This window comes from Panicum hallii, chromosome 8, assembly GCF_002211085.1.
Source record: "Panicum hallii strain FIL2 chromosome 8, PHallii_v3.1, whole genome shotgun sequence".
Lineage (NCBI taxonomy): Eukaryota > Viridiplantae > Streptophyta > Magnoliopsida > Poales > Poaceae > Panicum > Panicum hallii.
In genome coordinates, this window is record NC_038049.1 from 2,095,976 (window position 1) to 2,107,677 (window position 11,702).

An 11,702-nucleotide genomic window follows, 5' to 3' on the forward strand; every position below is an offset into this window, starting at 1 on the left:
GCTGCAGTACTTGACCCAACGCGCGCTCGTGCAACTCGACGGGCAACATCCAATATCTCCCACTCAGAATCAGCCCTCAAGGTCTGAGCGCCATGGTGATACCGCACTGGTCAGTCGCACCCCTAGAGGAGGCCCCGGGATCCAGAGGGACGACAACTGCCAGCGCAACGAGGGCCACCCATCTACACATGGCAACAATGAACAAGAAGTACAACAACCCACTCGCAACCAGTGTGGGGTAAGGCATCACGGCCAAGATCCACTTGAGGCCAACCTTCACGACGCCCCCACGATCGACCTTAGGCGGAAGATCAATGAAGGCCGCGACACGCGGCTTGTCATTGAAGCGAGGAGAAGGGACCGTACCGGCAGGCAGCACAACGACAACGACAGCGACCACTTCCCCGCCTTCACCACCAGCATCACCGACAAGTCCTATCCAAAGGACTTCAAACCAGTCGGAATCCTCAAGTACGACGGTAAGCAGGATCCACGCCAGTGGATTTGATGCTACTCCGTTGCTATTAAAGTTTCAGGGGGATCCAACTCTAAAAAGGCTCTCTACTTCCCGGTGGCTTTGGAGTCCGCGCCCCTCACATGGCCTGGAAGCCTCAAGCCAAACTCCATCGACTCGTGGGAGAACCTCAAGCGGGCCTTCATCGACAACTTACAGGGCTCCATGATCAGGGCGGGCACTCGCCATGACCTGTCCCAGGTGAAGCACGAGATGAACGAGACCCTAAGGTCCTACACACAGCGTTTCTTCGAGACACGTGCCACCATCGTCAACATCACCAATGAGGACGTCATTCGTTGCTTCCAAAACGGCCTCTTCTCAAAGAACACGTACCACGACTTCTCGATCCCATGTTTCTCAACAAAAAAAATCTCTTTTTGCATATTTACTCCATCTATTCAATATATATTCTGATGGTAAAATAAAAACATCCTTTATGTTGAAGACTTTGAGGGCATGCTTGCATAATATACCTGATATATATTAAAGATGTTATTCATCAAATTGTATAATAAAAATATATCATAATTAAGAAATTTTATACACACCTATACATTCATACTTCCTGCAAGAACAAGTGATGGTCATATTTTCAATGTTGAACATAACTGTTGCCCCTTGGTCTGATTGCATATGTGTAACCATATATGTGAAGATTGACCCCTCAACTTTTAACAATTGACCACTTAATAAAAATTGATCTTTAAATTCAGCCTCAAATTCAGAGTACATTCTCTTTGTATATGATTCAGCTGTCGTCTTCAACATAGGTAAATTTGGGCTACAAGGAACAGAGATCTTTCGACGTGAATGAAAATTTTGCATTCAACTCATTTTCATGAAGACTGGCAGACACCTTCTCACATTCTACAAGGAGCTCAGAAAGACCCAGTTTTCTACGAAACCTTTTCTTGAGGATATTATTCATACCTTCACTCCTTTGAGTAGAGGTCATATCAGCTGTAAATGAGTCACGATAGATAATAGCCCATTTTCCCCTCAAGTTATAAAGGTTTGCCATTCAATCATTGTCCACAAGATTGTACTTCCGCAATAACTCATGCCACTTCTTATTAAAGTAATACTCTGATCTATCCTCATAGACACAACTCTTGAAAACAGGCAGAAACTCCTTATACTTATTAATTATATATCCAAGATGTTTAGCAGCGTTAAGATAGATATGCTATATACAAAGACGATGGCTTGTGTTTGGAAATACATAAGCAATAGCACCTGCTATGGCTGCATCTTGATCAGTGAAAATTGTGCTCGGGTGCTTTCCTGATATTGCTGTTAAGAAGGTTTCAAAGAGCCAAACAAATGATGGAATAGTTTCATCAAACATCAAGGCAGCCCCAAAAATTGTGGTTTGCTTGTGATGATTGACACTGAGGATTGGAGCAAAAGGCAATTCAAATTTATTAGTTTAAAATGTCGTGTCAAATGACACAGCATCACCAAAGCATGCATAATCCATAATTGACTGACCATCTGCCCAAAAAACATTAGATATACGACCTTTATCAGGTCCATCTTCTTGATCTATTTCAACTGCATAGAAAAATGTAGGATCCTCACGCTGCTTATTCTTCAAGTAGTTGCATATTGTCTGTGCATCATTAGATTCTAAATACTTTTTGCACTCACGACCAATCTCATTATTGCAATCCATCCTTGAGAATGGCACTTTGTCGGCTCCTCCATAGAACTCCTTCATGAACTCATACACTTGGGCAGGCCTCGTTCCAGCTTCTCGTATCTGGCCAATTAGCTTTCTATCTGCTTCTGTGACACGCCATTGGGATCTTAATTTTTTTCTCTTATTCGGACTAGCAAGATAGTGATTATGCTCAAGCACAACCCTTTGCACTGTCCAAATCCCCTCTTTACTGACACCTAACTGCACTGCATCGTAACCGTGTCGTGCCCTTTGATGACTCAGTGTTCCCGTATCCTTGGCCACTACAAACTATATATTTTTGATATATAGTATGATCTGATCGGAGTTTCGTGGTGCTCTTTCTAATACTGAACCCAATTTTACCGGCATAATTATTATACATCTCATATGCGTGATCCTCGGATTTAAAGTCATTCCAACTTCAAGAACGATTAAAGTTTGCCCAATTTTATTAGTCACCTGTTGTATAACATAATTTTGCATCATACATTATCTACTACTTGACAAGAAAAATAGAAGATCAAACAAACTACGTGACCTTACCTGAGTTGCTTGAGCCTCTACGTGAGTTGACTGAATGTCTTCATCTACACGTTCCATGGTATGGGAGTGCGTGTTGAAGTCAACATCCTCATGCCCAGCCACATCATGATCTCCGGCTAGGATGTCATCCTCACCGAGACATGAGTCAACTTGCATGGCAGCTGCTAGGGTTAAGAAGAATTAATGATGATGATTAAGAAGGATTATGTGTTTTACCAAGGGATGTAGACGAGCAGCCTCACCACGATGATGAAGCCACACTACGATCAGGAGGACTCACGGTCTCGCGCGCGGATCGCATGAGCAGCGGCGGCCTCTTCCGGCGGCGGCCATGCGACTTTGTTGCGGCAACGCGTTCCGCTTGGTTTTCTTCGTATGTACAGAGCCGGAGCCGAATAGAATATTGAAATACGGAGCCACGGAACCGAATAGAATATGGGGAATATTGAGCTAGGAGCCGGAATGCAAGCCACGATGGACGAAGTACGCAGAGGCGCTAAGCTGTTTCTATGTGCCCTAGGATATCCAGGTGACTTCCATCCACGATGGTTCGCACAGGAGCATTTTGAGGACAGTTCGCACGGAATTTCTATCTCGAGGAGGAGGGCAAGACCGACTGCTGTGCCTCTGCCTTGGGCTGTTTTTTTTCCTAAAGAAAATCCATATAAAGTGGCCGCTTTCCTTGCCTGCTCAACTTCCAGAGAGTCTTTTACCTTTGTGTTATTATAAAAGATCCAAGTTACCTACATATCATCGAAATTTTAGAAAGTTCCTCAGCACCCTTGTTTGAAGTTTCTTTTACCAATTTTACATGTAACAGCAATTAACGTGCAAGGCTAACCATGTCAACAAGGTAATACAGCTGCGGAAAGGTAAAACCATGTCAACAAGCAAGGCTAACCAGAACATTATGGACAGTAGTGGTTTTGTGAACTGATTATGCAACATGCTGATATGCATCAACAGGGAATATAAAATCAATACCTTCAAAAACATCTTAAGAATAACCAATGTAGAAGATAATGGTGACAGAGTTGGTAAACACTTTATACTAAACAAACATTTTTTTTCCCATTAGAGTCTGTTCCTTATCTCTTAATCCATATTCCAAAGAATGATAGTATTGGATTTACTAGATACATTGAATTGCAAGCAGTAAACACTTATGATTTATTTTATCCTTGGAAGTGCAGGATTTCTTAACAAATTATGCAACGAAAAGCATCCAAACCTTCTTGAACCATCAACATGTAAATTGATCCCTGTTGTAAATATAAGTGCAACTGAAAACAAGATAATTTTTTACTTGGTGATAAACTTGATACTGAAGAGCACTATCATGATAACATTTCTCTAAACAAAGGAGACCACAGAATATGGCAAGTAACTTAGAGCATGAGACAGAAATATTCACTGCAATGGATAGACATAATCACTCCAACAAATTTATTCGCCACATAAAAGATGTCTCAACACAGTTGAGAATCCAATTCCTCTGAAAAAATCCTCATTTATTGACAGCCTCAAGAAAATGATACTTTTCAGGCAGGGACTTTGCATGGTGCTGATATTCCTCGCTCGAGAAAACTGATATTAGCAAGGAAGTAGTGGCTGCCTCAAGTGAGAAGTTCATCTCATCAATTTTGGAGAGGTAAGCCCCAGCCCTCATTATCTCACCTCTATGCAACAGACCCCTAACTAGAGCATTTAGCATACGAGAGTTTGGAGTGCATCCACTCTTTTCCATTGCTAAAAACAGATTGTCAGACTCTTCTAGCAACCCTTCTTTTATGAGATTTTCTATCATTAAGCGATAGGTCACAACACTTGGAACTAAACCATGGGCAGAGATAGCAGTGAACATATCCATAGCATCTTCCTTTCTGCTACTTTTGAGTAAAGCATCAATCATAATGTTGAAGGTAATAATGTTTAGTTGAAAACCCTTAGAACATAAACTCTGAAATATTTTAAATGCCTCATCAACACAATTATTTTTGCAAAGACCATCCAGAATTATGTTGTACGTGTAAATGTCCAACTGCAGTCCACTATTGATCATATTGGGATAGAGTTCTTTTGCTTCCGAAAATTTCCCAGACCGAAATAAACCCTGAAGTACCATGTTGTAAGTGACAATTCCAGGCCTAACTTCATTGCTTAACATTTCTCTGAATAGTCTAACTGCATCATCTATCCTGCCAGCTCTACAATAGCCATGAAGCAAAGTATTATAAGAAAAGGCATCTGGTTTCAAGCCAACTCGGACCATATCATCAAGTAACTTCATAGCTTCCTTCATCCTACCAGCTAAGCAGTGGCCATTCATTAATGTATTATATGAGATAACATCAGGTCTCACACCTACACACACCATCAAGTCAAGGAGACTCTGGGCTTCCGTGACTCGTCCTTCTCTGCAAAGGTTACACATTATTGTGTTGAAGAACGAGGCATTGGGATGGATCCCTTGATTCAGCATTTCAGAAAATAATTCATTAGCCTTCTCCCATTTGCCGACAGTGCACAGTCCATAAACTAGTGAGTTAAAAATAATGATATTAGGAGTCACCCCTTCATAGATCATCTGATTAAATTTGAGCATAGCCTCGTCCACTCTTCCCGACTTGCAAAGTGCATCTATTAATGCTCCATAGTTTACTCCATCAGGACTCAACCCTTGCTGCCTCATTCGGTCAAAGATATGCATTGCCTCATTTATCATACCACCTTTACCATACGCAAAGAGAACTATGTTAAAGGTACGATGGTCAGGTGAAACACCATTTTCTACCATCAAATCCAAGAGGCCATGCATGTCAGAAAGAGCTCCTTTGGTAGCATAACCATGAAGCAGAACACCATATGTAGTTACATTAGGTTTTGTGCCCTTTTCAATCATAGAATCAAAAATCTTTCTAGCCTCTGTGCATCTTCCACTCTTGCAAAGGTAATCCAGCAGCAAATTACAAGTGACAATATCTGGCTGATAACCATGTGCGGACATTTCTTTGAGCATTCGAACCACCTCTTTCCCCCGTCCTGAAGAGCAATGTCCATGGATCAGACAATTATATGTCTGATTGTCTGGCTTAACGCCTTTATGAACCATCTGCCGAAGGACACCCTCGGCCCTGTCAACAGCTTGAGCTTTGCACAGGCCATTGATGACTGTGTTGTAGGTCACAACAGTTGGCAAAATCCCCTGGTTATCGATTTCACGAAATAGGTTGTAAGCTTTGTCCACCTGACCCTCTCTAAATAAGCCATCGATGACGATGGTGTACGCCACGACATTTGGTGGGCAGCCAAACTCAGGCATTCGTCGGAGCAATATGTCCATAGCCTCAGACACGCACTTTCTGTCACAGAGACCTTTGAGCAGCTGACTGATGACTATGCCATTCACCCTCCAGCCTGTCTTAAGGGTGAGGCCAAAGGCGGCGAAACCAAGCTCCAGGCGTCCCATTCGGCAGAAGCAACCGATGAGGATGTTGTAGGTGGACCCATTGGGAGCCACCTTGTTCGGGGAGGCACGGACCATCCGGTTGAAGAGGGACACGACGAGCGCGGAGGTCGAGGAGCCCCTACGCTGGGCGCGAGAGACGGCGGCGAGGAGCTGATTGATGGCGATCACCGAGGCCGGCCTAGCGTGGTCTAGCAATTCACCGAACAGCTTGACGGCGTCGTCGAGGCCAAGGTTTCCCGAGCTGACGCGGCCAACGATGGCGCGCTCCAGCTCCAAGCAGCGGTCGCGCACGCGGCAGGACATGCCGGCGGGGCACGGCACGGCTAGCGGCCCGGCGAGGAGACGGATGGGCGGCCCTGCATCCGCCTCCGGGTCGGGCGTGGCGGCTCGATCGGCGGGGGCGGAGCAGCGCGTGCTGCGGCGTGGAGTGGGCGTTCTATGCGTTGGCTGGTTGGGGCGGCGTGGCGCCGGGCGTCAGGTGTTGGAACAAGTCCTGAGCTCCTAATCTTAGAAGGTAGCAGGTGGCTAGCGCCGTTAGTAGCTGGACACAGATTGCGGCATGGCCCAGGTGGTTGGGATGGCAACTATCGATCACGAGTATGCCGGGATTGGCTTGGTCTTCTATAACCATGTAAAGATGCATGTATTTCCTTTATATAGAAATAGCAATCAACTGAAAATGTTGCCGTTTTGCAGCACCAAAATTCATCGAGTCCACTTCATGTTTGCGTGTGATGTCTTCCTCCGTTTGGAGTTCTGTCATCAGGTGCCGCCGGGCGGTGGCCGTCCGACGTGACGTGACGAACAGAGGTGGCGAGGAGCAGCAGCAACACACAAGCAGCCAGCCAAGAACGGAAACATAGTGGGTGGGTAGGATTGTTTCAAGATTTGTGTTTATTTCTTCTTTGCTGATTTCTTTCCAAGCCCAAGGCCCAGACATCCAGGCGACCAGGCCAAACCTGACGCTTAATTCTTCCGACAGATAATCACCTACGCACATGTGACGCTTCGACTCGTACCGGTCAACATATACACTGTCAACGTATATTTCATATTAGATTCAATAAAACAAATTAGATATTATAAATATTATTATTTTTTATATAAATTTGGTTAACCAAATTTAATCTAATACAACATGTAAATAAAAATAGGGGAGTAATTTTATACGTTCTTCAGATAAATTAGTCTTAAAACAAGCTATGCATTGCTTTAGAATGGCAGTCTAATTCTTTTGTAGCCACCGTATTCTACCCGGAGAAAGAGCAGACAACACATGCCCGAAACCTGTTATATCCTTCCTTTGTATGCAGGTTTACGGGTATATTTCTCCATCAACTCTCTTTTGTCAGAGCCACATTGTCCATAACAATGATGTGATTTTCCAGATGGCTGTGACCATGGCCACAGGTGGCGTCGGCGGTTTGCAGCGTGATGGGTTCCGTGGATTCGGTGTAGCCTGGCCCGTGGGATACAACATGTGTGTGATTGGTTAGCTGGATGAGCCTTTGAGCCTGGCCCATGCTGTCCAAAAGGTCTCTCTAGACCTGGCTCCACCCACGCAGAAAAATTAAGATAGTGATTGGTTGGTTGCATATCCTCCAACTGAACTTCTATAGTGCAATCCAACATGTTTGGATGGTTGGGTAGGCCTCGTAGCCACAGGCTTGCGGAGTGCAAAAGGGGCAGTCCAGCCTGCATTGCGGGAAACAGATTTCGATTTCGTTTCCGGCTTGTGCAGGTTGTATTAGCTCCGCGCACTCAATTTTGCAGACCCGCCTTGTGCGGCCCACGGCTCGTACTGTGCAAGGAACGAAACCCTCCGTCTCGCTAGGGTTACCATTGTGCAGCCCGCGGCCCGTACTGTGCAGGGAACGAAACCCTCCGTCTCGCTAGGGTTACCACTGCACAGTACTCATTCGCGCCGTCCGGCCTCGGCCTCCCTCTTTGCTCGCTCTCGCCCTCCCACTTCGCTCTCGCAAACGCACGCCATCGCCAAGCTAGGGTTTCGCCGCCGCCTCTTCCTCGGCTCTACAAGCTCAAAGTGGAGCCCATCGGCTACCACCTCCCGTCCTTTGGTAGGGCTTCCAGGATCCGTTCTCCATTCCTCATTGTCTAGCTTGTCACTCATGTTCTCTCCCCCCTCCATTTTCTATGCTCTAATGCTGTAGTTGTTATATTGTTTGGCCAGATGTATGTTGTATTGTTGATAATTGTTTTCGGTTAGATCTGGTAGGCCATATTGTAGATCTGGTACTTGTCAGACCCGGGGGATTGCTCGTATAATAGTGAAACTAGTCGGACACGGTAGGAAACTACCCGAGAAGTACTCGGGTAGGACTCTTGGGCTTGTACCCGACTAGGACTTCCATGTAAAATCTGTCCTCCCAGACTATATAAGGGCGGATAGGGACCCTCTTCGGGACAATCATCATCAAAGGCAATACAAACCACACAGGACGTAGGATATTGCGCTCTCAGCGGCCCGAACCTGTCTAAAACCTTGCGTTCCTTTGCACCTTCGAGTTCCTAATCGCGGCAACACCCTACCTACAAACTCACCACCTCGGGGGTGTTTATCGAGCATCCATCGGACAATTCGATGGCATCCTTCAACTTCACCAGCACTATGCTTGATGAAGGCGCAACCTTCATCTTCAGCTCCTAGATCTGCGTCGCCAATGGTTCGGGTGGCTTCAACAACCACCTTGCCAACTCCAAAGAGCCGGAAGCTTCTTCATCAACTCCAAGCAGCGATCTCAATGACTTCATTGACAACCTCGACGATATGCTGCGTCCCGATCTGGCCCAGCAGATCGAAAAGATGTCCATTTTCAACGCGACTTCCACTCGTGACGCACCAGATCTATTCGGGTCGGATTCAAACCGATCTGAAAAGACCTCACGATCTAAATCCCTCGCCGACTTGGAGGAGGATTTGGATCTGCTGCTTAAGATCAAGGACGTGGGCGCCACCGTTTGCCCGGCGGCCCCCATTTTCGACACCCACTTGGACGCCAACGAAGATTACTCCCCGTGCAGCACTACACCTTCAAGCCGTGCCCGAAAAGGACTCGGAGACGAGGGAGTCAAAGCTTGTCGGGCGGCCCCTGCCCTTGAAAACCACTTGCAACCCGACGGCCACATCGAAACATTTTCGAGCAGCCTTCTGGGTTTAACCATCACATCAACGCCGCAAGGATGTTTCATGTACTGGAAGGGCTTTGAGCCCTCCGAACTACTCGATTACAAATCTCACCTTGTGGCCTTCACGTAGGAACTACCCTTCCAGGAGGGCAGACCCCTCTCTCCTATTGCGGAAGAAGGAGAAAGTAGCACAGAGCTACTCGAGTACAGCCTTAGGGCTAACCACACGCCGGATCATCAAGTTTGCATGGCCTCCCTTCGCAATGCGGAGGACGACGAGCTGGACCCCCTCAGTACAACAACGAACAACTTACGGACGTCTAAGCCGACGAGCCCACAGCTGATGCTCCCCAAGATGAAGACGAGGAGCACCGAAGGATCCAGCGGGTAAAGAACGCCAAGCGTGCTCAACGCAGGCGCAACGTGCAGAATCGCGCCCGCGAACCAAGGGATCTCAACAACGCTTTTGCAGCAGTCGCGGATCGCGAGTATCGTACGCTGATTGGCACCATCGCAGAAGCAGCACTCCTAACTCAACAACTCCCATCCAATCAGCACTCCTAACTCAACAACTCCCATCCAACCCTCAGATACAAAGGCTGCAGTACTTGACCCAACGCGCGCTCGTGCAACTCGACGGGTAACATCCAATATCTCCCACTCAGAATCAGCCCTCGAGGTCTGAGCGCCATGGTGATACCGCACTGGTCAGTCGCACCCCTGAAGGAGGCCCCGGGATCCAGAGGAACGACAACTGCCAGCGCAACGAGGGCCACCCGTCTACGCGTGGTAACAATGAACAAGAAGTACAACAACCCACTCACAACCAGTGTGGGGTAAGGCATCACAGCCAAGATCCACTTGAGGCCAACCTTCACGACGCCCCCACGATTGACCTCAGGCGGAAGTTCAATGAAGGCCGCGACACGCGGCTTGTCATTGAAGCGAGGAGAAGGGACCGTACCGGCAGGCGGCACAATGACAATGACAACGACCGCTTCCCCGCCTTCACCACCAGCATCACCGACAAGTCCTATCCAAAGGACTTCAAACCAGTCGGAATCCTCAAGTACGACGGTAAGCAGGATCCAAGCCAGTGGATTTGATGCTACTCCGTTGCTATTAAAGTTTCAGGGGGATCCAACTCTACAAAGGCTCTCTACTTCCCGGTGGCTCTAGAGTCCGCGCCCCTCACGTGGCTTGGAAGCCTCAAGCCAAACTCCATCGACTCGTGGGAGAACCTCAAGTGGGCCTTCATCGACAACTTCCAAGGCTCCATGATCAGGGCGGGCACTCGCCATGACTTGTCCCAGGTGAAGCACGAGATGAACGAGACCCTAAGGTCCTACACACAGCGTTTCTTTGAGACACGTGCCACCATCGCCAACATCACCAATGAGGACGTCATTCGTTGCTTCCAAAACGGCCTCTTCTCGAAGAACACGTACCACGACTTCTCGATCCCATGTTTCTCAACAAAAAAATCTCTTTTTGCATATTTAGTCCATCTATTCAATATATATTCTGATGGTAAAATAAAAACATCCTTTATGTTGAAGACTTTGAGGGCATGCTTGCATAATATACCTGACATATATGAAAGATGTTATTCATCAAATTGTATAATAAAAATATATCATAATTAAGAAATTTTATACACACCTATACATTCATACTTCCTGCAAGAACAAGTGATGGTCATATTTTCAATGTTGAACACAACTGTTGCCCCTTGGTCTGATTGCATATGTGTAACCATATATGTGAAGATTGACCCCTCAACTTTTAACAATTGACCACTTAATAAAAATTGATCTTTAAATTCAGCCCTAAATTTAGAGTACATTCTCTTTGTATATGATTCAGCTGCCGTCTTCAACATAGGTAAATTTGGGCTACAAGGAACAGAGATCTTTCGACGTGAATGAAAATTTTGCATTCAACTCATTTTCTTGAAGACTGGCAGACACCTTCTCACATTCTACAAGGAGCTCAGAAAGACCCAGTTTTCTACGAAACCTTTTCTTGAAGATATTATTTATACCTTCACTCCTTTGAGTAGAGGTCATATCAGCTGTAAATGAGTCACGATAGATAATAGCCCATTTTTCCCTCAAGTTATAAAGGTTTGCCATCCAATCATTGTCCACAAGATTGTACTTCCGCAATAACTCATGCCACTTCTCATTAAAGTAATACTCTGATCTATCCTCATAGACACAACTCTTGAAAGCAGGCAGAAACTCCTTATGCTTATTAATTATATATCCAAGATGTTTAGCAGCATTAAGATAGATATGCCATATACAAAGACGATGGCTTGTGTTTGGAAATACATAAGC

At 46.1% G+C, this 11,702-nt stretch overlaps 1 protein-coding gene across 1 annotated transcript; it reads right to left on the reverse strand.

The window, feature by feature from the left end:
- Nucleotides 1-4,251: 4,251 nt before the first annotated feature.
- Nucleotides 4,252-6,516, reverse strand: LOC112902576 (protein Rf1, mitochondrial-like). The gene has a single exon (XM_025971698.1). It carries the CDS (start codon nucleotides 6,514-6,516, stop codon nucleotides 4,252-4,254), a length of 2,265 nt encoding a protein of 754 aa, XP_025827483.1.
- Nucleotides 6,517-11,702: the final 5,186 nt, after the last annotated feature.

What these genes read in the sequence shown, in the direction of transcription:
- LOC112902576 (XM_025971698.1), bottom strand. Translation starts at nt 6,516, where the DNA reads ATGTCCTGCCGCGTGCGCGACCGCTGCTTGGAGCTGGAGCGCGCCATC.